Below are 27,116 nucleotides of genomic sequence, written 5' to 3' on the forward strand. Positions count from 1 at the left end.
ACAAAATGCCTTTCACTATATGTTTACCTGAAACATGTTTTGTTTTTGTGCGTGTTTTCCACTGTACTAATAAATACGCAGAAATGATGCAGAAAAAAACAGAATGAAGCAAATTAAGAAATTCCTAGGGGAGGACCCCATGCTCCTTTACACGATGTCGCCAATGCTCAAGCGAAATCTATACCCACATATTTTGTCCAAGTACACCACTATGAGACTAACAGTTTGTCTTTGTGGCACTCAGTGGCCGCTATTTCAAAAATAGTAGGCTTTTAGAGTGACTATGGTCGCTGTGTGATAGTTACAAAGTAATGGAGAGAGGGAAAATAGAGAGATGTATACAGAGAGCGAGGGACGGAGGAAGGGAGGGAGGGTTAGACGTAGAGAGCGAGAGCGAGAGAGAGACTGGGCTAAGTGGACAGACCTCACGTTGAGCTCAGATGAACCTCGGCATCCTTTCCCACGTTGGATCATTTCAGCCCCGTTAAACCAGAAGACCACCGGAGCAAAACCGCAAACACACGGTAAGCTTCTCTCATAATTGACTTTTTTTCTAAATCTTCAGAATTCAATAGTTGACACAGACAAGTTTCCAGCCTTCGCCTCAGCTCAGCTCTCCACTTTATCGTCCAAATTCTCGGCGTTTTTTGGAGGCTTTTAACCGGGTCGAGGCGGTTTCCAACTGTTTCTCTGTCAGTTTAAAGCTGTTTGTAGTAGATATCTGCGAGCTGTTTAGGTGAAATAATGGTGGGCTGAGAGAAGGGTCTGGAAAAGCAGACAATTATTTTGGGTGACTGAACTGAGCGCCAAGCTTTGACAGATGGTACGGATGACGCCGTGCTTTCCCTCTTAATTTCCCGGCTAGGTAGGTAATTTTTGTCTATGTGTGTGCGCGCGCCGTTCGTACTCACCTGCCGCGTGCACTTTGGCGCGGGGACGCTTGCTTGCAAAAATGAATGAGGTTGCTGGACCTTGGTTAAGTTGCCGAAAGCGGAATTTGGGGGACGTTGCATTCATTATAATAGTTAGCCCAAGTGTGTAAATCACATTAACATGCATCAAGTAGGTCATTTTTCTGGCTTCTTCCAGCAAGACAACGTCACGCTCCGGGCTGTTTAGTATATCTCTACTAGATATGCTAATGAGCGGTCCAGATGTGAGTGTGCGCGTGCATGTAAACTGGCTTGTGTGTATCCGTGACCAAGCAGCTGTGTCACGTGTTGTGGCGAATGTAATATCAGAGCCGATCAGGGAGAAACATTCCACTTCCCATCTATCCCACTGTACGAAAATTGGCAGCAAGTCAGTAGGGGGCGCTCATGAGATGGTGCTCAATGAATAGAAATGAGTGGAATTACGTGGCTAGTCCATTTATTGTTTTAGCCTTTTCTAACACGGTATCAATAATTTTCTGAGGTGAAATACAGAACAGTGCTTATGTCCTTGCGTTTTTCTTATAATGAAGGTGATTTTTCCGATAAAAAGCTAGAATTTCCCAATACTTGCTGATTTTTCTGTTAAGGAGTTACTACAGGCCACGCTGCCTTAACGGCAGCCATTGACAGATGATAACTATATTATAGATGAGTGGTTAGAGTAAACCATGAAAGAAGCAGCTGGTTGTGCTGGTCTAAATGAAATTCTCTGTAAATTATTCATATTGCAGTGCGTAACACTTACAGAAAAGTGTTTTACTTGAGTTAAAAGTGATTACAAAAACAAAGTTAAAATGGAGCTGCACCCCTTCTGTCAAAAATATGGTAAAAATTGTTCCAAGAAAATGATTTACATTTTCTACTGCTCCACAGGGCTCCATTAGTTCTCGACTCTCTCAAGAGCGCCCCCTATAAAACGGAGTGTGGGAGTTGACTATCATATTTAAAATTCTCTGGTAATATTACACTGCCTCTTCACATGACAAATAAAACATGGCTAAACACTGACTTATCACAGGGCATTTGCTCACTTAAGCTGTCTGGTGTGTCAAACCTTGACAATAATGAAGTGACTGATGTGCTGAGTACAGTGGGCCTCTCTTCACCAGTCTGACTTGGATAGACTTAAGAGATTTCCCTGTGTGCACTGAGCCAGCGAGAATGGATGAGAGGTCTGTGGGCATTAAGACGAATGGCAAAAGGAGGGTAAGCCAGAGATGTTCAAATGGAGCAGAATCTGTCCACATCCTGGATGTTTAAGCCACCCATCTCCCCTCACCCCCCTCCCCAGTGTACTTCCACTACCACTTCCCCTGCTCTGCCTCCTTTATGCCCCCATCTCCCATTTTTTTCCTATGTAAGAGGCCTAACATGCACAGGCTATTTTTAATAAAAACGGAATAGCCTTGTTGCAGTGAAGCATCTCGATGCAGAGTGAAGTGAGACTGAAACAGCGATTTGCAATTTAGAGCTATGTCACCACTCATCATTCCATTCTGAGCCAGCAACAGCAAATCGTCCTCACGCTTTCATCCTCTATCCCTTGCCTTACATTTCACACATATCTTACACACACACACACACACACCCTTACTCTAAAGACTTCAAACAACGGTGAATGACATGTACTGCTGGCAACATGGGTTTTGGACCAAAGCTGGCAGAGAGAAATGTAAGCCGTAAGCTCAATCTATGCTAATGCACAATAGCTGAGGAAGACAAAAGTGTTTTGGAAGAGCCACTTTTTGTATTTCCATAGATTTGGGAAACCGGCAAACAGATGCCGATGATGAACATGAAGCATTACATATGGATGACTTGATAAATTTGGTGCGCAAAATGCAGCAAAAATAATTAAGGGTGGATTGCCATTTGAGGGGAAAATAATGACGTAAAAAGGGCAGAAATTACTTAATATTTCCTGTGATCAAAGCTCAAATTGTCTCTGTTCTCAAGTGTACTTCTTTAAGTGGGTCACTATCTGCAGAGAAGAAAGAACATTGGCTTAATTTTAATGTGCCCATGCAGCATATCGTATCAGAAAATGTTGGGGTTAAGAAATGTTCTGGTTCGTATTATAGAAACCATCAAAGCCTACTGCATTTCTATAGGCCAACTTTGTGCCACGTTCCCTCAAAATTTATCAAAGTACTTGGTGCTCTGTACATTTATTAAGTCAGATGAGGCCAGGGGATTTAGTCTTCCCAGTGTGCACTGTATTTTATGTCCTCTAGCCAAATTATTGATAATTTGCATGAAATGCAGGGAAATCTCTACATTATTTTTAAGAATTTTAGCTTCCAAATCTGTTCAGAAGAGAAAGGCATGGAAACTTTATTTACATATGTTTGAAGACTACCTCCCTGTGTACCCATGACTCATGTATTTTGCTGTGCAAAGATGATAATGCACGCCTCCATGCATGCATAAAGGTGAAAGCAGCTGTCAGAACATTCATTGCAGGGAAAAAGTGAGCCAGAGCGATGGATCCATGTGGGACATGGATGCACTGTCGTATAGTTTTGGATCTTGTTAAGTTGCTGACACTTTGCACTGCATCAAGTTTCAAAGATCAATGGCCAGAGATCTGACTCAAATACTGACAAAAAGCAGATCATTAAACTTTAGGGAAATGAGGACAAGTCATTGATTAAATTATTTATGAGCCTAATTAATCTCTTAAGGGGAACTTGTTTCAGAACTGGGCACTGAAGCATGGGTAGCCCATCTTTAGGGATGGCATCAATCACCTGCTGTCCAGGCAATTGTGTGTGACAAGGAGCAGTAAAGTACCTGAGCTCCACCTCATCGCCGTACCTTCAGGCTCTGAATTAATTGAAATTTTTTAGGACCACACTTACCTTTCTGAGAATGAGATCAATAACCAGAATCACACAAAACGCCAATGAGAGGAATATCATCAACAGTATCAGGTACAAAGCAAATTGTCCTTTTCAGGTAACTTCTTATGAGACGTAATTATCATAGTTTCTGTTCAAAACTCACAGTTATTTGCACAGCAGCTGGCAGAAGGCTCAGATTAGCAAACAAAGCTGTTGAGCAAACGGCAGAACAAACATTTATCTTTAAATATGTCCTGAAATAAATGTCGTCTTCATATAATGAGTGTGATGGCAGACTTTTTTGTGTCTTTTCACTTCTGTATCTTAAAGCACTTGTTTCTCATAATAATGAATATAGTCAAGATCGCACTAATTATGTCTTCTCTCAGGTGATCCTCTGCAGCATGTGCACTGCATGGGAATATTTGAGTAAAGAAGCCGAAATGAAGACAAACACCAGGGAGAGGGGCGGAAGAACCGAAGCAGGGGCAGGACGAAGGCATGCTGGAAATAAACCATCATAAAAACCGGCAGCTGATCAGCCCTTTGTCAGCCACTTCACAAGACAAAGTGATCGGTGAACCTCAGCAATGGCAGCACATGTTGTGCTTCTTTTTCTTTTATTCTGCAAATGGGAAAGACACGGCATCTCAGAGGCTGTCGGCCTTTCAGAGGAGGATCCGGATTCTCAAGTAATATCAGACAAAAAGCAACAAGTTTTACATCATCCAAAGTCCCTGGACAAAATTTTTATTGGAATCAAAGAATTGGAAAGCCATGTACAGGCTTCAGAGAGTGATGCAAGAACTCTGCCAAATGTGGTTTTTCAACTAAATGACGGCAAACCTAATGATTCTGACTTTAAGAGCAATGCAGGAAAGCAAATCGACATGAGACTTAAACCTCCAGATTCTTCTGCCAAACCTCTTATACCTAAACATAGCTCTGAACTCAGTGTGAACCGTGAGAAAAGGAACAATTTGACTAATGGAGAGGTTGAAGGTGTAATTAATGATCACAGTCTAGTGCCAAGCTCAGAGGAGGAGTACGCTCTCCAGCCTCAACTCTATTTGGAGACAGGTGTCGGTGACGTTCAGCCTGAGAGGCTACGGGGCCTCTCTAAATGGGTCACAGAGTCTGAACATAGTCAGTCAGAGCCTTACCTGCTGCCTCACTCTCGCCGCCGTAGGAGCTGGCTCTGGAACCAGTTCTTTGTGATTGAGGAGTACAGAGGGCCTGAGCCTGTGCTCATTGGACGGGTAAGCTGTCGGCACAACCAGTCAGCATGCACATGCGAATCACCTGAATCTCACTGTATTACAACATAAATGTAAATTGCGCCTTATTTTTGAGAACCAACAAATATTTTTGCAAGCGCAATCATTTTTATAGATAAGTTATTGCCACGCAAAGGGTTTAATTGGAGCAAACAGAAATCTCTCCTGTGCTCAATACATGTATTTACATAAATCTTTTCTGTTCGCAGTGCATTCATTTATTTACATGTTTTTCTTTGTCCAAATAATTTCCCAATGACAACCTTTCCACTCTGCTTCATTTATTACCTCTCTCATCCTCTGCTCTGTGTGTCCCCAAGCTCCTGTTTGAGCCTCATTCACTGTTCATACACACAAATCGGTGCTTAAAACCTGCACACAAACATACTACACACAAAGCAGGGATTCATTAAAATTTTCCTACCTGTAATTATTTACGCTCTACAAAGTAGAAATGCCCGAGACCATATATATATATATATATATATATATATATATATATATATATATATATATATATATATATATATATATATATATGTGTGTGTGTGTGTGTGTGTGTGTGTGTGTGTGTGTGTATGTGTGTGTGTGTGTGTGTACAGAAATAACAAGATCGACATAAAAACATGTTTAACTAGCCACTATTAATAAAAGAAAAGGGTTTAAAAGAAAACAATGTTGAAAGCTATTAATTTGGACTGGCCAAATATATTAAACATAAAATTGATGGCCTGTCATGCTTGCTGTGTGTTATCACTTTCCCACTTATGGCTTTTGTCCAATGGCTGGCTATCAGTCCTCCACCTATTTTCTTCTTTTTCCTTCTAGTCTGTCTTTTATTCATCATTTATCATTTCATCCTCTCTTATTACATGTTTTGTTTTTCTAAATGAAACAACCACTAACATTTGGTTGAGCTTAGCGAACGGATAATTCTCCACCTGAGCAGATTGTCAGGAAATTTGGCCAGCGATTTTGGTATATATAAAAAACCTATGAATTATTGCACTGCTAACTGACTTATTAGTCAAAACAGGAAACTAAAAATAATAAAAGATAATGTTAAACTGCGTATATGGTTTTGGACACATTTTGATCACAGGAGTAAGGCTGGCCAATGTTGGAGTTTTTGAGCCAGAAGTTATTTGGATGAGAAGATGGCGTGCTAAGTTATCAGCTTACACAAAGCTGCATCTATAAAATGTATGGACTCAATGCACACCCACACATATCTTTTAATTAGTGCTAAGTAACGGACCAAAAATGTATTACAGTATCCTCGGAAATTTCTTGAGTGACTTCACACAGCAGGTCATGTTATTGATTATATAAATCCATTAAAAACACCATAAACAGTGGCGAGGTCCAGTTCAGAGATTCATTTTATTAGAAGTTGGGCCTGTTAGACTACTATTGGCTAAAGCTCCCTTTGTTGGTACATGCATCAATTGTCTGGGCATTTATTTCTCAGAATTTAAATTAGTGAGCTTTCAAAAAGACATATCTTGCAAGCTTAATGAAGTACAGACAGAAATGTATAAAATTAAGTTTATAACCAGTACCATCAACTAATTACGTGTATGCCTATGTTGACATTTGGCAATTCTTAATGGATGCATGGCACCAATGAATACTGAAGTACTAGCGATTCAGTTGCAGGAAAATCTGTCATATAAAACATTAATTATAAAAATGGCAAATTTTGCCTCATGTTATTCACAAAGATATTACAAGGAAAACAATGTCTCGATATTGGTACCATGTATATTAAGAAAATACACCCAGCCCCTCCCCCCCAAAAAAAGAAAACAAAAGTGAACAATCTACAGTCCTCTGCCACTTTATTAGGTTGATATGATAGCAATTCAGTACATTCAGACACGTAGACGTGGTCAAATGTCTTGTTGAGACTGTAGGTCAGAGAAGACAGGCTGGACTGCTTTGAGCTAATAGGAGGGCAAGTGTAATTCAAATAAGCGCTCATTGCAACCAATGTATGCAGAAGAGCATCTTTAAATGTGCCACACATTGAACCTTAAAGCAGATGGGCTACAGCAGCAAAAGACTACACCAGGTGCCACTGCTATATAGAATAATAGGAAATTCACACCGACTCACCAAAGTTGTCAAGAAGAAGATTGGAAAAACGTTGCGTCCCAATTTCCATCTTGCCTTGTATCACACTTCGGGCTGATAGTGGTGGTGTAATGGTGTGGGGGCTATTTTCTTGGCAGACTTTGTGCCTCTTAGTACCAACTGAACATTGTTTAAAAGCCGTTTTCCACCTGAGTATTGTTGCTGACCATGTCCATTCATGACCTTTATGTCATATCCTTGATGTCATATCCTGACCGTGTACCCAGTTACTTCTAGCAGGATAAGACACGGCATCACAAGCTCATATAATCTTAAACTTAAACGGCCTCCACAGTCATCAGATCTCAATCCAATCGAGATGTAGGATGGGATGTGACAAAATTCCCATCGTGGATGTGCAGTCGACAAGTCAGCTGCAAATGACATCCAATGCTATCGTGTCAATAGGGTCCAAAAGTGTCTGAAAAATGTTTCCAGCACCTTGTTGAATCTATACCAAATAGAATTCACGCAGTTCAAAAGGTAAAAGGGGGTGCAACCAATTACTAACAAAGTTCACCCAATGAAGTATATTTATCTTCTTAGCATTACAAAAATTTCTCTCAATTTACAATTCATGTGCTTGCAAAACAAACAAAAAACATATTTGCAATGTTAAAAATGTTCCATTGCATGCTTGAGAGTGAGGCACAGATCAGATCGCACTCTTTATGCGTCACCATCCCCACTTGTCAAGTCACATACTTGAGTTTTTACCATCAGCACACCAGCAAGCCTCAACTGCTGTCTGTGTCGCAACATGAAGAGTGTCTGAGATGATTTAATCCACTGCACACCTGAACCATTCAATCCCAGGGGTTTACTTGTAGCACTTCACAGTTAGAAGCTCCACGCTAATGCAGCTGCTGGCAGCTACGGCATACTCAGAGTTGGATTATATCAGCTGTAACGCTAACAGGGAATTCTGCCAACCACTTTGTAGCTCGCAGTATACTTTATAGTGACAGTCTAGATTGGATTCTTACCAGTGCGGTATACACCTCATAAATGTTTAATCTTCCACTGTGGTTGTTATTGGTACAGTCAGGGAGGGGTGTTAAAGCAATCAATAGACACGCGGGACTGTTTATTTCTCTGCAAGTAAAGTCTTGATGTTGATATTCATGTAATAAAGCATGCTTCCATTGCGAGGAGTTCGGAAGCACAGTGTTTTCTCTCAGAGGTAGCTCATTTTGTTTGCCAGAAATAGAGAGATGATCATGTCAAAGCCATTGTCGGTGCAAGGTTTGAGGTGAGCTATCAACAGTTCAAATCACAGGTGCCACCACCCGTGCGAAAGAAGAAAGAATTTCTCTTGCAAGGAAAGCAGTGTGAAGCAGATATAAACCCAGAGGTGTATGTACTGCATGAGTGAGAGGAGGGGAAAATTGAGATTACAGAGTGAGAGAGAAAGTGACAAAGGGATTGGAAGAGACAGTTCCCTCTTTTTCTTGCTTTGCTTGTACGGGGTGGATAAATTTCTTCCCCACAGTGAGAGTGTTTTTCCATGCTGACTGAAGCGCAGCAGGACTGAGCCAGCAATTAGACAGTGAGGAGAGGAGGTCTGGATAGAAAGTGGGAAGCAAGGGGGGGCAGGGGAGCGAGGTGGGCACAGACTCTGACAAAGATGTCTCTCGTGGTGAAGTGTGGGATCAAAATCAAAGCTAGCTTTAAAGAAGAAAGGAGGGAGAAGGGGGTGGGTAAGAGATGAATAAAAAAAAACCTGAATCCCTTATCTAGCAATTTGTAGGGTATGCTATCGTGAGTATGTATAATCCCAACTTCATCCTTCCAACACATGCACATCACATATACACACACAATATACACTAATCTTATATTTTTCCTTGATCTCTGCTTGAATGCTGTGCTGTGGGGCAGACAATAGTGTGCAAATCTGCACTTTAAATGCATTTATGTGCAATATTTTCCATCACATGTTCTCACTTTAAGGTGGGCAGCTGTCTTAACCACACAAATGACTCTATGTTAATCATTATGTAGGCAATTAAACTTGTCTATTTTTGTGTTGCACATACAATTTTTTGTGCCACAAAATGAATAAGCCTGGCAACAATCGTGTGCAATTGCTCTGCACATTTGTAAACAGACAATGTTGCAGCTTCAATTGAAAGTCAAGGCTCTCATGAGTATCTAAGGTCCACTGCAAAGATTGTGAATAAACCTTGTGGATTATGAACATGTGCAGATGGGCCTTGAGGATAGAGAAATGTGAAGGTTCTCGGTCAGAAAGCTCAGTGTGATGAAGGCTGAGTAATCTCTTTAGCTTTCTATTTTTGTGTGTTTGGCCTTTTACCTATCAAGCTCACACTAATATCCTCGCTGCCATTAAATACCAAACCACTATTCTGCACCACGGAGCAAAACAGCCAGACAGAGGGAGAGAGCGAGAAAGAAGGAGAATTGCAAGCAGATGGGCATTCTGAGTAAGCGAGGTAAGGTGATGAAAATGGAGAAAAACAAGGACTGGAAAACGAGGTGGTTTATAAAGTAAAGGCAAGTCAGGCAGATGGATTTACGAGAAGGGGAGGAAAGAGACAGATGGATAGAAGAGACAGAAAGATTTACAGATGGATAGTGCTTGAGTTAGCAGAATGCATCTGTGAGCATACATATATGACATTTGCAGCGCCACTGTCCACACTGATGTGGATTTGCCCTCAACAAACCCCCGATGGCATGCTTGGTCCATTGAGTTAATTAGCTGTATGCATCAGTACTCATCCCCGTCCCATATGTATCTTCCACACCTGGTGCCATTCATTTTAGATTCAGTGAGCCCATCCTGCCTTAGCATAAATCACTCATTTCACATAGTCAGGTTTGTGGTATCTGCTAAACAAATGCAAGTGTTAAAGAGTGATACCTGCATCAGCATCTGTAGGTAATGTTGCATGAAGGTGTTACAGCCATTTAGTCTGTACGTATTTGTTTTTCCAGCTGCACACGGATATGGACAAAGGAGACGGAAGCACTAAATACATGTTGGAGGGAGAGGGAGTGGGCTCTGTGTTTGTGATCGACAGCAAGACGGGCAACATACATGTCACCAAGTCTCTGGACCGAGAGGAGAAAGATGAGTATCGTCTCGTCGCGACTGCTACAGACCGTGAGACCGGCCGAGCCCTGGAGCCGTCCTCTGAGTTCATCATCAGAGTTCAGGACATCAACGACAACCCACCTGTCTTCCCCAATGAACCTTATGTTGCCATGGTGCCGGAGATGGCCAACATAGGTATGCAGTAGAGATGGACCGATCCGATATTACGTATCGGTATCGGTCCGATACTGACCTAAATTACTGGATCGGATATCGGAGAAAAATAAAAAATGTAATCCGATCCATTAAATATCACGAAAGCACCTCACAAAACTTGCAACACGCCGTAACTCACCTCAGAACGTTAGCACGTCGGAGCAGTGTGCATCACGTGATAGAGCGGCTGTGGCATGCGGGACCTGTGGTCTGGATAGCATTTGGAGCTTTGCTAGCAACCCGGCATTTCATCTCCGACAAAGTTATCCCCGAGAGAAGTAAAGCAAGTGTGTAAGTCCATCTCTGAATGTTTGTAAAGCATTCCTGCGTTAAGCTTAACAAACGACTGCCTCTCCTGCTGCTACTTCAATCATGAAACTGCTTAACGATCAGCTGATCGGCTTTTCTGTCGCGAGTCTGTCTCTCTGGTTTGTTTTTGGCCCACTTTGCACCAGAAAGAGGAAACCAGCGGCTGAACAACAGCAGCACGTTTAAGCTTGATCAGCTGTTGTTAGAATGTATTTAATATTACTTTCTACACCAGGATCTTTTTCTACGTAGCTGACGCTGGTAACTGTGCAGGGGCGGATCTAGCAAAGTTTAGCCAGGGGGGCCGATAGGGCATTAACAGGGAAAAGGGGGCACAAAGACATACTTTTCTTTCTTATTCTCATTTAAAATGTCGAGCTTTTAATAAATAATTATCTGACACCCAAAGTTTTAATTTGATGCAAAATGAATAGAAGTCCATTACTGTATATAGTAACTATTAAGTCTAATATATATACCCTAGTAAGCTATAGTACTTTTTCCTTTGGGAAGGTACCATCTGTGCAGTCTGCAATTCTGTTGAAGAAAGATGTTGAATCTATTTAATATTTCTTGAAAAATAATTGATTTCTGTGCATTTTTTTCACACTGCATCAAATTAAGGTTGATTACGTTGATTAAGCATCATGAGGTGGAGCGTGAGGGGTGGTTCCCCATTTTTTATTTATTTATTTTTGTTGTTGCTGGGAGTTGGAACCCTATTAGTTAGGTTGCTTAATATTTATGCTAAGTACTCTTTCAAATACCAGAATAGGGAGGATGGTGTAGGTTTAAGTTTATTAGATTGATCAGTATTGCTGAACTATGAAATAATTTTTTTTGCATACAGGTATAACAGAATAGCTTTAGTGTAGTTGTTGTTTTAAACTTGAGTATGAACTTATACAAAATGCAGCAAGATATTTTAAAAAACAGTTTTGTTGATTAAAAAACACTATATCGGATTCATATCGGTATCGGCAGATAACCAAATTTATGATATCGGTATCGGTATCGGACATAAAAAAGTGGTATCGTGCCATCTCTAGTATGCAGCAAACAACATTGCAGTGCAACCACACAAAATCTCCTGAGAGGTGATCAAATGTTAGCAGTGTTTTACCCAACAAAGGCTTTGTTCTGAAAAACAAAACAGACACAGTCTTTTTCACTCTGTAGCCAGGGGAAAATCTCAGACATCACTAACAGGTGTCGAGAAACGCAATTGTAATTTTTGCATCTGTGAAAGACTTTTGCGGAAGTTATCTGTTACCTGTTAGTCAACTGTGGGAAATTATATCAGTCAATGTAATAACATAATGAGTTATATGGATCTGACCAAAAAATATATCACACAACACCAAAGCTAGCCCAGCCAATGGCTTAAAAGGAAAATTGCCTGTAGCTGGCTAACATTACAATCGAATTTTACAATTTTAGAGGAATTAAGTTAGCATCCAATGTCTAGTTAGCTACAAAGTCATATAAAACAATAAGCTTGCTTAGCACAGCTTAGCTGGCCAAAATATCAACAGTTTCTATGTTATAGGATTCTTTTTTGCACCTTTAGTTGAAAAGCTAATGCTATCCTGTTGTTGGAAACACACTGCCCATTACTCATACCTTTATGAATTATCCACATTCACAAACTGTTATAAAATTTGAACTTTTTAAAAATGCTCAAAGTAGATATTTGGATATTTGACTTGTCAGTCCATCTTTTATATACAGATTATGCTTCCTGCTATCAAGGCTAGAAAGAATGAATACTTGAAAAATATTTCTGCTTCTCGATCACCTCGCCAGCTGTCTATTCATTCTCTGAGTACTCTGCAAACAATCGTGTTTTTGCCAAAATGTGGATGTGGCTGAATGCACTTCTACTGGCACCATTTCAAGAAGAGAAATTGAGCAATATTGTAACTGGGAATGTATCTGTATTTATTCAAACAGCATATGTATTTTGGAACTTTGTGTGTGTGTGTGTGTGTGTGTGTGTGTGTGTGTGTGTGTGTGTGTGTGTGTGTGTGTGTGTGTGTGTGTGTTGTGAGACAGCAGAGAGTTGGATTATATTTGTTATATTTGCTCAGTTTTTGGGTGAAGTATTCCTGCTACATGGCTCATTAAGCAGCCACCTGTTTTAACATTCTTAATATGCAAGAGTCCATTGACCTGTCATCTGTATCATGCTTCCCCTCTTCTACAGGCACGTCAATAATCCAGGTCACAGCCAGAGATGCTGATGATCCAACATATGGAAACAGCGCTCGGCTGGTGTATGCCATTACTCACGGCCAGGACTTTTTCTCTGTGGACCCTCAGACAGGTCTGTGATATCTTCCAAAGTGCGGCTCAACCTTTTTAAAAGCTGTTTCATAACCTGACTCTTCTGCTGATGTTTACAATACACATAGCTAATCCTGGCACTGCTCTCACTGTATATATTGTGCGCCGTATCCCTTTCCACCTTATGTCCAGTATGGATAAGGACATTTGCGTGTTCCTGCATCTTCTGTGATCTATTCAAAAACAGAAGTGGCCTGAAGTTACATGCGTGCAGCTTCCTAATTCTAAAATATGTGCATCTGACTCGCGCTGATGGTAATTCAAAGAGGCGCGGTGTCACTGTGAAATCTGTTGCTGTTTTGATTTTGTTGCTGCATGTCCTGCTCTCCTCTCTCCACCAGGCATTTTGCGGACGGCGGTACCTGACATGGACAGAGAGACTCAGGATGAGTATCTGGTCGTCCTCCAGGCCAAAGACATGGGGGGCCATCTTGGTGGATTATCGGGAACTACGACCGTCACAGTGAGGCTGAGCGATGTCAACGACAATCCCCCTCACTTTAGAAGGAGTAAGCAGATCAACATTTAACTGTTGGCTACTTTCAATATCTGTCGCTCTAGGATGTAAGTGTGTGTGTGAGATATCTAAGGATGAAACATCTTGTCGTGGCATTTGTGACAGCAGTTTGATATTTTAGCCTCCTCTGGGTCCAAGTCACTTTGACAGATTCAAGATAAGACCTAAAGCCCTAAACGAGCTAAATAGCTTGTCAGTCCACTCCTCTCTGTTTTGTGCACTCTTCCTAATCATTGTTTTTAGCATCAATTGTAATCACATAACCTTTGCCAAGACTACTATTAACGTTGATATAAACACTCCCATTTGGTCCCTGAGGTTTAAATGGATTCTGGCTTGACGTAGAAGAGTGAAAGATCATGTCCACTTTTCTTATCCAAGCTTTTCCCTGTTCCATGATATTAATATTTCATCTTAAAGTTCAGTGCTTTCTGCTTCAATAGACAGTAAAATCACTGCAGAATGTGTCTAACACTTTGAGACACATACTGCATTTTCCCCGTATACTACTTCATCTTTGCTGGCTTTTTCGTCTTCTTCATCTCGCAGACTGTCTATGCTTACCGCTATTCATCTTAATGTTTAAAGCCCCTTCTCCTCACGTTGATAAATTGTTCTGCAATACAATGTTTTATAGAAGCTATTTAATATTTCCAAATGTCAGCAGCCTGTTATTTATTTACTGATATCTGACTACATCTTTTCCCCCCTTACTGCAAGTCGTTATTTTCAGTTTGACAATAATGCCACAGTTTACGCAAATGGCTCATTTAGTTTTTGAATGCAAGAGTGGAATATTTAAATCTTCGTCATTATGCGGAGGAATTGAATGATTAACAATCAGCAAGGTAGATCTGCTTTGATTAAAACGAAAGCATTTCCCTAAATGTGCCACGCAGCATTACGAGATATGTGCAAGTCACCAAGTAAAAGAGACCTGCCTCAGATCGCTGTGCCTGCTTTCATGCCTGCTAAAGAGACGCGCTCTAATCCTAACTAAACATAACAGAAAAACAAATTAACTCTGTAATTCTCATTTTAATAAATACAGCTCATTCATAGCAAAGTGGGAAATAACTCTCAGTGAATTTGAGGCTTTAGAGTCTTTTTACTGTCTTCATTACTGATGGGATTTATTAGACAAGTGTAGCACCGGGGCTGTTAAACTGCTTTCAGTATCAATTGTGTTGTAGTTTAAAAATGTCAGTCAGTAAAATGTTACTGATGGCTCTGGGATGGTTCTTAATTGTGCATCAGTTCAAAGATCTAAGATATTCTTTAGATAGGAAATAAACTTTGCATTCGAGTAGTTTGAGTCATCAAATGTTTAAAGTTTTTGCCTAATGAAGTCATTCGAACCATTTTTAAAAATCGGTCAGAAAAGAGAAAATGTCTAAATTGCCGAGCCTAATTTGAACGTCCGTATCAGCGTTGATGGCAAAAGACCGTGCTAGCTGCGTTTACATATTTCCGATACTTGAATGGTTTTTAAAATGGGGAACACATCAATCTACAGTTTGTACAAAACACAGCACAAACACTTGAGGTCCAAAATTACTCTGGTTCTGATTCACTACAGATTCTGATTTCAGATTTTACTGATTACTTTGAAATTACTACATGCTACATAATACTCCTAATACCTTATGTCACCCAGAACCCCCTGAACCTTTAAGATCAGAGACTCATTAACTGTTACTGTTAAAAGGGGATGATGCATTCACTTGTTTAGCCCCAAAAGCTGTGGAACAAAGCTCCTCGTACTGATTGTGTGTTTTTCATTGTTTTTTAATTCTATTTTTAAATTAGCCTGGACTAGCCTGTACTAAAGAAGGGAACTCGGGATAGTTTCATATTTTTGTTTGAGTAGAAGTACAGGCACTTTGGTGTAAAGTTTCTCCTGTGTCACCTTTTCTACAGCTCGGCTCAGCAAGGTGAAAATGTAGATTGCCTCAAAGAGAAAATTCCACACTAAATTTCCAGTCGCTTTGAAGATATTCACCTTATTGGATGTGATACGAGCTTTAGTTGAGTCTTGAAATTCATTTTTCCACTGAGAACTATGACTGTCGTGGCCCAGTTCTTACTCTGGAATTGCATAAGTAGGCAATCTGGATCCGTTCATTGATTACAGCAGCCGGTACTTATACTTTCTGAAAATAATGTCAGCGCACCTTTAAATCTGGTCGTGAAATGTGTGTAGAAGTGCATGCTTTGATATCAAATTGAGCCATCGTCATCAGCATTCAGTTGCAGCACTGAAACTGTTAAACTCTCTGTTTTCCTCCCTGCAGGTGCGTGGTCCTTCTCTGTATCAGAGCTGGCGGCTCCAGGTGTGGAGGTGGGCCGTCTCACTGCCACTGATCCTGATCTGGGAGAAAATGCACAGCTGGAGTTTACCATCCTGGACACTGAGGAGGCTGAAATATTCAACGTAACTGGAAGAAATAAAGAGGCTGTCATTGTGCTGAACAAGGTGAGTGGCTGGACGCAGCTGCAGCAGAGGTGTGCAAAGCAGCTTTACTTTATTGCCTATACCAATTTTCATAATAGCTTACTATTTGAAGCCGTATGTAGGTGTTTATGCTTAAATAGCCACATAATGAGAAAAACATCTCCAATTTGCAACATTTGCGGTGATTAAAAAATGTGCTTTGGTCAGGTATTTGCAAATTAATTTGTTATAAGCAGATAAACACTTCAGCACCCCACTCAAACTCCCACTGTTGCTGATAGGTTCAGACTCCCCGGGCTCTGCTATGAGCAATTAATGAGTAACAGTGAACGAGTAATCAACTGTAGCTCACTTGAAGTGTTAAAAGCAGCCAGTGTGAAGTTGTCTTTTTACTTTTAAGGGTTTTAAAAGCGTTGGACATTCAAACATAATTATTGCACTTTGGAATCTTAGATTAAGAGGTTGCAAAGAATGTAGTAAGACAAGAGGATGATGATTAATTTCCAAGAAATGTATGAAAGCCAGATAAAAAATGAAAGTCTAAAATGGAAGTCGTATATTACACTCAGAGATAAATGAATAATGAGGTTTTGCATGTGGGCAGTAATAAACAGCAGATCCATATTTAAACCACATATGAGAGCTCTTAAATAAAGAGTAACTGCTTTATTCTTTGTTCAACAGATCCTGGATTATGAAACACGTAATTCGTATACTTTCTCAGTGGAAGTTACAAACCCTATAGTGGATCCCCGATACATAAGAAAAGGTCCCTTTAAGGACCAGGCAACAGTCCGGGTCATGGTCCTTAATGCTGATGAGCCACCGCGATTCTCCCAGGCTCTGTACCATCTGGATGTTTCTGAGAACTGCCCCCCTGTCTGCTCTGTCGGTCGGGTCTACGCCGTGGACCCAGATACAGGACAAAGCACCAACATTAGGTAATTATCACACCGACACTCTCTCATTTAGTCACCTGCTCGCTCACTCAGGGCTCTCTTTGCCCTTCCTATTCTTGATGGTGCCTATTACTTTATCTCAGGTACTCCATCGATCCCCAGTCAGACCCCGAGGCTCTGTTCCGCATCGCCTCTGACACTGGCTTTATCAACACTGTGATGGAGCTGGACCGTGAGCAGGAGCAGTGGCATAATATCACTGTCATCGCCACACAGAGGGGTATGTCAGACCTTCTGCCCTCGGGCGCTCAGAGCAGCAGAGCTCACCAAAGTAATCTTTCACTGAAAGCGCTGCCTGCAGTAGGGAATACAAAGTGTGTAGTAAAAATGATAGAAAGTCTGTGCAAATTTTTTAACATTAGTGTCAGTCTCTTGTTTTTTTCTTTTTTTTTTAGACAACCCAAATCTTGTGTCAAGGGTTGTGGTTGCCATAGAGACACTAGACCAGAATGACAATGCGCCGGAGTTGGACAGGCAGTACACGACGTCAGTATGTGACTCCAGTGCCCCCGGTCAGGTCCGTTCTTGTTTTGTTTTTGCCTGTTATTTCATTTAACTTCAGACTGTGCTCTTGTTTTTGTTCATTCTGTCTCAAACTCCCGCAAGTGATTGTTTTTCAAAGCCTGAGCAACTTTCTGTCCCACTTACAGAAGTAGAGACCAGATCACCTTTTACCTCTCAGATGTTTGGGATCCCTTAGAAAGCAAAGCACATTTGTCTTTTTAAATCCAATAGAACAAAAAGTGATTAGAGATATTGTAAATTAAATTCAGGATTAATGAAATAATTCATCATAAATCCTTTAGGATTTTTCACGGCGCATCTCTGTAGGCGTGCAGAGGCCCATTTTTCAGCAACCATCATGTGCTGATCATGGTTGCACAGCTGGAAAGAAGTAGATTTTGGCTAGTCCAGTGTGTGGAGAACCAGCCTGTCTCTGGACTCCTCAGGGGATTTTGTTCTAAGAAATGCTAGCATTATCAATTAGCCTTTAAACATGATAGGCTTGCATTAGGCAACAAAATATGCCTTTGATGGTTGCTGACAGTGGAACTTTGCGATTGCAATGACATTATTATTAGTATGATGAATTATTCCACTAATTATGATCGTCATTTACAACATATCTTATCAGTGTTTAGATAGCACACATTCACAACAGTCTTCAAGGTTCTCTATGTAGAAAGGTAAAGTACCTTACAATATCACGGGGATGGTCTATGAGCAGCAGTCGGTGACACGGAAAGGAAGAACATTCTTTTAACAGGGATCTCCAGCAGAACCAGGGTCAGTAAAGGGGCTGTGGTGTGCTGAGACCAGCTGGGGGTGTTAACAACAACAACAACAACAATCTTTATTTATAGAGCACATTTAAAAGCCTTGGGCATACCAAAGTGCTTTACATAAAACAATAAAAAATAAAACAGTTCACACATTAACATCAAATACATAAAGGTAACGAATTATGTTCACAGATAAAAGCCACCAATAAGAGTAAACTGCAGCACATAGGTTATAGCAAGGTAAGACTGTACCACCATGATAAAAGACACCAATAATGGAAAGATAGCAGAGAATTTAATACAATAGGTCAATAGGTCACTGCAAGCAAGCCAGCATTTAACTGGTAGAAAAGGCAAGTTTAAAAAGATATGTTTTTAGCTGTGATTTAAAAGAATGAATAGAATCAGACGCCCGGATGCCAATCGGGAGATTGTTCCACAGCTCCGGTGCAACTAGAGCAAACGATCGATCACCTCTAGATTTCAGTCGAGATCTGGGCTGAACCAGCAGTAACTGTGAGGATGACCTTAAAGCCCTAGCAGGAGCATATGGGTTTAAAAGTTCCTTAAGATAGCTTGGTGCAGTGTTATTGGTAATTTTAAAAGTAAACAACAAAATTTTAAATTGAATACGATATTTGACAGGCAACCAGTGCAGATCAGCAAGGACAGGAGTAATGTGGGCAAACTTCTTGGTTTTAGTTAGAATGCGTGCTGCAGCATTCTGAACTGTCTGTAATCTATGTAAAAGGGAAGAGTGGAGACCACAATAAAGTGAATTACAGTAATCTAGCCTTGACGTTTATTAGGATAATATGGTACTATTAAGTATTTAAGCTATGATGGGGCCTGATTATCCAGGAGGTTGTTTGGAAGAGGAGCTTTTGTAAAGTAAATGTGAAATTTAACAGGAAGCTAATTAAATATTATGTACGAGTAAAATCACTGTGATTAAAAAAGACAAGCTCAGATGAAACTCACCCTCAAACGTTCGAGTAGCTGAGTGCATTTCCAAATATTATAATAACCGATTCCTAATTTTAATATGGATGACTGGTATTCCTTCAAAGTGGACCTTCATGCTAATTCTGTTGCACGGAATTAGGAAACTTGAAAAAGCAAAGCATTAGTGCGACTTTAAAGCTGTAATTCTTGGTTGGTTGACTTGACAGCTAGTGCAGCAGTGTGTTTTAATAAACAAAGGTCAGTCAGTAACAATTGCAGCTCTGATCTAATTTAATTCTGAACATTTTTTAAACTGATTCGCTGTTATAAGAAATAAATGAGCGGTCAGTTTTTGTTTCCCGTGACTGCTTCATAATTAAAGGCCTCCCTCGTGTTTGCCTGGCTGGTTGCTTTTATAATAAGACAAATAATAAACCTGATTTATTGGGCAGTTACAAAACAATCTTATAAAGTGCTTTTCATGGATGAAGCGCACATTTAAAACAATAGGCTAAATAAAATCACTCATCCATCCATTCATTTTCTAATCCAATTGGGGTTGCAGGGCAGTTGAAGCCTATCTCTGCTGACTTTGGGCAAGATGTTGAGCGTGCCCTGGACAAGTAGCCAGTACATCAGAGGGTAACACAGTGAGGCACCAAATACTCCTTCATAGAACCAGGAAACTGTAATGTGTACCTTCAGCAATTTATACCACAATCAGATCACGGCCATCACTCTTTAATATTCATATGTGTCTATTCTGTTTCACTGATTTAGCTAAAGTTCTCCAAACAAATTAACAAATTTCTATTTTTTTCTAAATAAAAATTACGTTGTAACTAAAAAGGAAAGAGACCAACCTGCCTGTTACCAATGCTCATTTCAAAGGCCTGAGTCTCTGATGGTATGCAAGTGCAGCTTGCACATCTGGAAAGACACCATTGATGCTGATGATGGTTTTAGAGCAACATCTGCTCAAATTCAGATGACGTCTTTTTCAGGGAAGGCCTCAAAAAAAGACCAGAAAAAGATGCCAGAAAGAAAATGCTAAATCATATATTGCATGCAGAGCAGCATGGCTTTGTAGTGGAAGAATCTGGGTGTTGAACTGGGCTGCCTGCAGTCCAGATCTTTTGCCAACTGAAAATATTTTTTGCATCATGAAACAAAAGAAAACCCAGGACTGTTGAGCAGCTAAAATCCTCTATCAGCAAAGTCCAGCAGCTCGTCTCCTCATTTCCCAGACGTTTACAGACTGTTGCTAGAAGAGGGGATGCTACACAGTGGTAAACATTTTATGCTGCTGTAAAATTCAAAATTGTCTTTTTTCTTCTTAAAATGCTTTCTTTTTGTTTTTGCGTTCTTGTTGGCTGTAGCTCAGGTGGCAGAGCAGGTCAGCCACTAATCAGAAGGTCGGTGGTTCGATCCCAGGCTGCATCCTGGCTGCATGCCAAATATCCTTGGGCAAGATACTAACCCCGTGTTTGCCTACTGGTGGTGGTCAGAGGGCCCGGTGGCGCCTGTGTCCGGCAGCCTCGCCTCTGTCAGTGCGCCCCAGGGCAGCTGTGGCTACAATGTAGCTTGCTATCGCCAGTGTGTGAATGTGTGTGTGAATGGGTGGATGACTGAATGTAGTGTAAAGCGCTTTGGGGTCCTATGGACTAGAAAAGCGCTATACAAATGCAGGCCATTTACCATTTGTTGTTTTTTTAAACATTTTATACGTTTTTACGTTTTTTGTGAATAAACTGGGAGTTTGTGAGGTTTGCAAATCATTGCATTCAGATTTTTCTTTTCTTTTACACATTTTACACAGTTCATTGCAACTGAAAGATAAAGCATGAAGAACTTTTCAGAACATGCACAGAGTGCAGATATGAAATGGCAATTCAGATGGAGAGCTTTATTCCCCGCTACCATTTAAGTGTGAGAAAGTTTCTATGTAAAAGTGCAAACAGGGGGAAAATGTGCATCCGGAGGTTGTAGAGGCTGGACTAGAGTCAGACTCATGTTCCATGAGTTCCACAGTCACCAGTTATCCTGACATGTGTGTAGAGAAAACACACACAGGAGCACGTTTGATCCAGAGCCTTCGGGTTACAGTTTGACGCTGCTAACTCCTGTAGCACTGCCTGCAAATAAAATCAGGGATGTAAAAATAATAGAGAGATTTAATATGATAATTCAATACAGCACTATACAGTGAACATTAACGAACAGCACTAAAATTAAAAACAGTAATGTTGGATCATACGCATCGTTAATTCCTGTAAACCCCCTGTGTCAGACAAACACTATAAACAATAAAAACATCTGTGGAGGTAATTTCAGAATCTAAATTGAATGGTTTTTGCTGCAATAATGAAAACAAGAAAACTTATAAAACTAGAAGTACACGTTTGAATAAGAAATTTTTATTTGATTGTTTCATTTGAACAAATTTAGATGTTTTTGTGAAAGACAGAAATGCTTTTTCAACCTTTAATCATCCTTTGATTTATTTTGTTTCTTCTTAGAGAATTCTAACCTCCTTTGTATTATTAAAACAATGAATTTTCATCTGTGATTTCTTCAGGTGGTTCAGGTTTTACGAGCCATCGACAGAGATCAAGGAGGACAGGACGCTTTGGTTCACTTCAGCATCCCTCCAGAGTCCAGCTCTGCCCTCAACCTCTCCATCAGAGAAAGCGGAGGTTGAAAACATTGGCCCTATTTTTATTTTCCATGCAAAACCCAGAAAACTGACACCAGCCAAAAGTGGTGCATGTTTGTTGTGCAGTGACCGTGTATGATGTGTGTGTGTTTTGTTTTTTTTAATTTTTTTCTGCCACTTTATCAGGTGTGACAGCCAGCCTGGTGCTGCAGACAGCCTTAGAGCCCCTGCCTGGCTTCTCCTCATCTTTACTCACCCTTTACGTGCCAGTCGTGCTGCGCGACGGGGCCTCGGGTCTAACCAACACTGGCACAGTCACCGTGACTATTTGTCCCTGTTTGCGGGGGGGCATGCAGACTGAGGACAGGGGCAGACAGAGGGACAGGAGATGGGAGAGACACATGGTTTGTCTTCCCGTGCCGTCCGCCTCTCCGTCTCTTATATTCAGTTTGGTGACATTACTGGCCATGCTGGCCTGTGTCACAACTCTTCTGGGTACGGTTGGTCAGTTCTCTGAAGTCTCTGAACTACTTTAAACATTGTGTGTTGTTTGTCACTTTTTTTAAAGACGTTGAGCAGTTGTGTCAGGTTGCTTCTGTAATGTCCAAAGAGTATATGGTCATGTGTCTCTTTTTTTTTTGCCCGTTAGTGGTGTGTGCACTCTCGCTGTCATTGCGCCATCAGAAACGAGACTCCCACTCAACCTTCGAGGAGGATGATGTCAGGGAGAACATCATATCGTATGACGATGAGGGGGGAGGGGAAGCAGATACTGCAGCTTTTGACATTACAGCGCTGCAGAGCATGCACAGAATACAGCACATGCACAACAACCGAACCATGTGAGCTGATCCCAGAAATAAAATAAAAGTTTATCCTGGCTTGTAGGAAGTGTGTGTGTGTGTGGGGGGGGGGGGGGGGGTGTACATGTTTAGACATCTTTGTGAGGATAGAAAATTGGCATGCCACTATACTTGTGGGAACCAACAGTCACTTACAGGGAGAAAAGCCACATCCCCACAAGTTTGAAGGCATTTTTGAGGCTCAAAATGTGGTTTTAAGCTACAGTTTGGTTATGTTTAGTTTTAGGGTTAGGCGTTCATTTTTGATGGTTAGGGTCAGGGTAAGCGGCTAAGGAAAGCATTTCTTCAATTAGATGTCCTTACTAAGATATGAAAACGAGTGTGTGTGTGTGTCTTTGACTGTGTGCTTCTCTGACATTTATCTCTTGGTGCAGATGGTACACCCAGCAAAATCTGCCAAGGGCCAGGACGTACAGCTGGAGTCGTCACCCATGCCCAGGCCTGGACTCTCAACAACGTCCGGGCTCCGCTCCGCTCTACGGGCGCTTCTGCTACGGCCTCCACACGCTGCCTGTTCTCAGAGATTATCCAGCCGGGCCACTGGAGGCAGGTCTGCAGCTAACTCAGCTGACCCACGGGCTCACCAGAGGTCATTTCAGCAATTCCCTCATCATCCAGAACCAGAACACCTTTGAGCCTGTGCTGCACTCTCCTGAGATGAGCACCAGTAGTTTCGAAGCAGAAGGCATGGTGAAAAGCAAAATTACAGAGCGAAATGAAGGCAGTGAAGCAATCGCAGCTGGCACAAAGGAGAATCAGGACCCAGCTAAGGTCAGACAAGAGTGCTGAAAAAAAAACATGAAATTTAACAATGGTTGTAACAGTTATATGGATTCAAATAAGGGATTACCAACTTAAATGAAAGTTAATAGCTAACTGTGAAATTATACACTTGTAGGGGACCCATTCTGCTGTGTGACGCTCATATTAAATATAAACATTATAAGGCTGATGCTTTAAACTGATCTAATGCTCAGTTTTAGACAATTTTATCTGTTCTTGACTTTGTATGATAGCAGAGAAAGAGAATGCCCTAATATGTTGATATTCTGTTTGCAAAGGGTAGCCAATCAGAAGAAAACTGGCTAAAGAGTTTAAAAGAGTGGGTAATCTGAGGGCCCAGTAAAAGACTAGTGGATACATTTAAGAATTATTTTAAACTGTGAATCAGTGAATGATTATGTGATGTTTAAGTGTCCCTTTATGATTATATCAGAAAGATCTTATTTTTGGCGTGCGAGTCTGAGACTGCACAGCCTGTTCAAAATAAAAATAAGTAAAACCTTTGGAAACTAACATTTTTAAAGTTTTTAGAGTCACGCAACCAGTCTTTCAAGATACTGCTCAGATCAAACGTCTCAAAACCACATACTGCACATAGATGAACTGATGTCAGAACAATCAATTCAGGGGTGTTTCAAGTCCAGAATTAAATATTTAGTGGTGTTTACTGGAAGAAAGTTGAAAAAGTCACTCCTTTGATTCCATACGTTTCTCTCTTCGTGTCTTTTTAAATCATCTCCTTGTTTTTCCAGACAAAATCAACAGAACCAGAGTCGACACCGATCACCAGCATTGTTGCAAATTCGACCTACTGTGACCCAAATGAGTCTTCATGCCAAAGTCACACCAGCTTCTCATCAAACCAACAAGAGGGGCGACCGGGGTCATCCCAGACTCAAATCAGCACTGGAGCCACGAGCTGCACCGTAGATGACATTGATACGGATTCTTCTATTCCCTCCATTTCCGAGCAAAATTATTCAAACAGCAGTCAAATGAGCTCTGTAAACACTCCTGTGTACCTGAAAGGAGACACATACAGCATTGTGGGCTCGCTGAACCCAAACAGCCGAGGGACGTGTATGAATGGGACTAACAGCAGTGGGCTGCACCCAGCGGGAGTGCAGCTACTGAACATGTGTGGACTCCAGGGAAAGGATTTGACCCCACAGTCTTTGCCCTTACCTGAGGGGATGTTTGGCAACAGCAGAGGCTGGGCAAGTGGGGCGGAGCCGGCGAGAACAGAAACGACCAACCCGCAGCCTCTCAGGATGGAGGAGCTCTTGAATATTCGTCTGGACCAGGTCACCTTTGACCTGTCACAGCCACCATATGACTCACTGCAGACTTACGAGTTTGAGGGCCGTGATTCAAGGGCCGAGTCGCTGAGTTCGCTGGAGAGCGATGGAGAAAAGGATGAGGGGAGTGTGGTGGGAGGGATAGAGGAGCTAAACCAGAAGTTTCAGAGGCTGGTGGAGATTATCCGAGAGAGGAAGAGGGAAAAGGAAGGAGAAGGAGAAACGCCAGCGCCAGAGCGAGGCAAGACAGCAGAGACCACTCTCAGTGAGACTCATAAACAAAGTGAGGACAAAGGAGCTAAACTACAGAGATGGGATTTCTAGACTCCAATAAAAGAAAAGTTTCAGAGAAGAGAACTATGTTGGCAGTGATGGATTTTAAACACAGCAGGGGTGGCAAAATACACAGCCTCTGACAGAGATCGTCTTGTTGTTTGCCCCCTGCCAGGAGGGATCCAGGAGGCTGACAGTACAGTGAAGATTTGTGGCGCAATCAGTGCACAGCATATAGTTTTCACCTCCACTGAATTTTAGCAAATGCATATGGAACCTGTCACTTTTCACACTTCTCTTGTAACTGATATTAATAATGCACTTGGGCTTTCAAAGCTAACATTATGAAAAATTTACTTTTATGTAAAATATTGATTCTAAGCCCTGAAAGCTGCATTGTTAGAAAATAGGCCTCATCAAATATTGACTAGAATTGTGACATTTAATATTGATCGTTTAATAGGGGCACACGCTCTAGATAATCCCTGAAATTTATAAGCATTTGGTTGGAATTGGAGAATTTTAAAACACGAGAATTTTAAACATGCCGTGACACACACTGCCGCATGTTTACAGAGCCTCTCCAATGAGTCGAGTTGTATCATGTAGCTCTGCAGAGAGACTCCTGCAAGTAGTCACCATTATAGTAAAACCTGCTCACTATGCAATTTGCTCACAATTAGAAATAATTAGACTGTCACTGTCAGACTTGTGTGTTGTTGTGAAAGTACAGTAAAAAATGTTCATATGTAGATAAACATCAACCTCGACTTCAGTGATTATTGCTGGATATTTACTGGAATCGCCTCACGGGAAATGCAAAGGACTGATTTTCAGTTAAACTGTTGCAGACACGAGCTTACACTATACAATTTCCCGTAATTTCTCCCACGCAAGATTATTTATAATTCACCATTGTGTTTGGCCGTCTAGAATTATCTCCAGAGGCTTATTTATCTCCCACCTTTTAAAGAGACAAAATTAGGCAAAAGCCATTATGCGACACAGTACACACAGCCATTGTTCTTGTGATGAGCCCAGAACACAGGCAACAGAAAAATAATCATTTACTTTGAGATTTGGTAATGTTATTCAGGCAGTTTGTCATTCTGACAATGACTCATTTCTATAGCTATTTCAAACCTAATTTATTATTCAGGGGGTATCAGAATGAGTTATTAAAATAACATTATTTTCTATAACATCGTAAAGCAATTTTTACTTTCTTCAGTTTTTCCCCTGTCCTGGCTTCCTCTGTAGTGGGAATTTAGGTCTTAATCAGCCTCAGTTTTAATAAGATTGGATTGCTTCTCAAATTAAATTTGACAGAAAACCTTTGGCTTTCTGACAAGGAAAAAAAAAGAGGCAAGACAATGAAATGCAGAATAAAAGGAACGGGCCAGATGATAAATCGCCATCACCACACAGCATATTATCAGGATGCTGCGCATCGTCTGGCATGGTACTGCCAGATATTGCTGTAGCAATGACACGTTTCCTCCCAGATCACAAGAACGCACTGAATCTAATAATCAACTAAATATAGACACAAGTTAGAATGAGAAAGTCGAGCTGTGCTATCACTTCAAAAGTAGTCAGACAAAAATAAAATAACAGTAAATTAAAATATGTTTGAAATTCAAATGCTTTAAAGGTACATTTATGAACACTTTAAGGGATGCTGAGAAAAGTGCTGTGAAGAATAAGACCCCAGCGTTGGGCCAGGAAACAATATCTGACAGTACAATGGTGCCACCTGAAGTTAAAACATAAGGACTGCAGCTGGAAAATTACAAAGGAAAAGCTGGAAATAGTTACTGATAATTAAGAAGAAGAAAATGACAGTTCTCTTGTTTTTTAGAGCTAAAAATTCATAAAATTCAAAACACACTTCAACTAGATACAAATCGGGCAGTGTGAAAATTATTCAGCAAGGGGATCAGAAACGAAAGAGACTTAAA

At 40.9% G+C, this 27,116-nt stretch overlaps 1 protein-coding gene across 2 annotated transcripts; it reads left to right on the forward strand.

Annotated features, from left to right (window-relative positions):
* Nucleotides 1-401: 401 nt before the first annotated feature.
* On the forward strand, nt 402-25,919 carry LOC146546683 (cadherin-7-like). Of its 2 annotated transcripts, none has more exons than XM_085263670.1 (14): nt 402-524; nt 4,168-5,037; nt 10,153-10,447; nt 12,984-13,103; nt 13,465-13,632; nt 15,935-16,116; nt 16,780-17,036; nt 17,138-17,274; nt 17,450-17,571; nt 21,861-21,978; nt 22,125-22,433; nt 22,588-22,780; nt 23,176-23,572; nt 24,337-25,919. In XM_085263670.1, exons 2-14 carry the CDS (start codon nt 4,369-4,371, stop codon nt 25,204-25,206), a joined length of 3,837 nt encoding a protein of 1,278 aa, XP_085119796.1. In that variant the 5' UTR covers nt 402-524; nt 4,168-4,368; the 3' UTR covers nt 25,207-25,919. The 2 variants fall into 2 exon arrangements, with proteins under 2 accessions (XP_085119796.1, XP_085119797.1); XM_085263671.1 differs by lacking the exon at nt 402-524 and adding an exon at nt 581-865.
* The last annotated feature ends 1,197 nt before the right edge of the window (nt 25,920-27,116 follow it).

The sequence above is a fragment of the Mchenga conophoros genome, linkage group LG23, assembly GCF_057382185.1.
Source record: "Mchenga conophoros isolate Kocher_MC1m ecotype Shallow Benthic linkage group LG23, M_conophoros_male_GT1.1, whole genome shotgun sequence".
Taxonomy (NCBI): domain Eukaryota; kingdom Metazoa; phylum Chordata; class Actinopteri; order Cichliformes; family Cichlidae; genus Mchenga; species Mchenga conophoros.

What these genes read in the sequence shown, in the direction of transcription:
- LOC146546683 (XM_085263670.1), top strand. Translation starts at nt 4,369, where the DNA reads ATGGCAGCACATGTTGTGCTTCTTTTTCTTTTATTCTGCAAATGGGAA. An exon ending in CTGTCATTGTGCTGAACAAG is followed by an intron (nt 16,117 to 16,779) that starts GTGAGTGGCTGG and finishes TTTGTTCAACAG; the next exon opens with ATCCTGGATTATGAAACACG. An exon ending in TGTCATCGCCACACAGAGGG is followed by an intron (nt 17,275 to 17,449) that starts GTATGTCAGACC and finishes TTTTTTTTTTAG; the next exon opens with ACAACCCAAATCTTGTGTCA.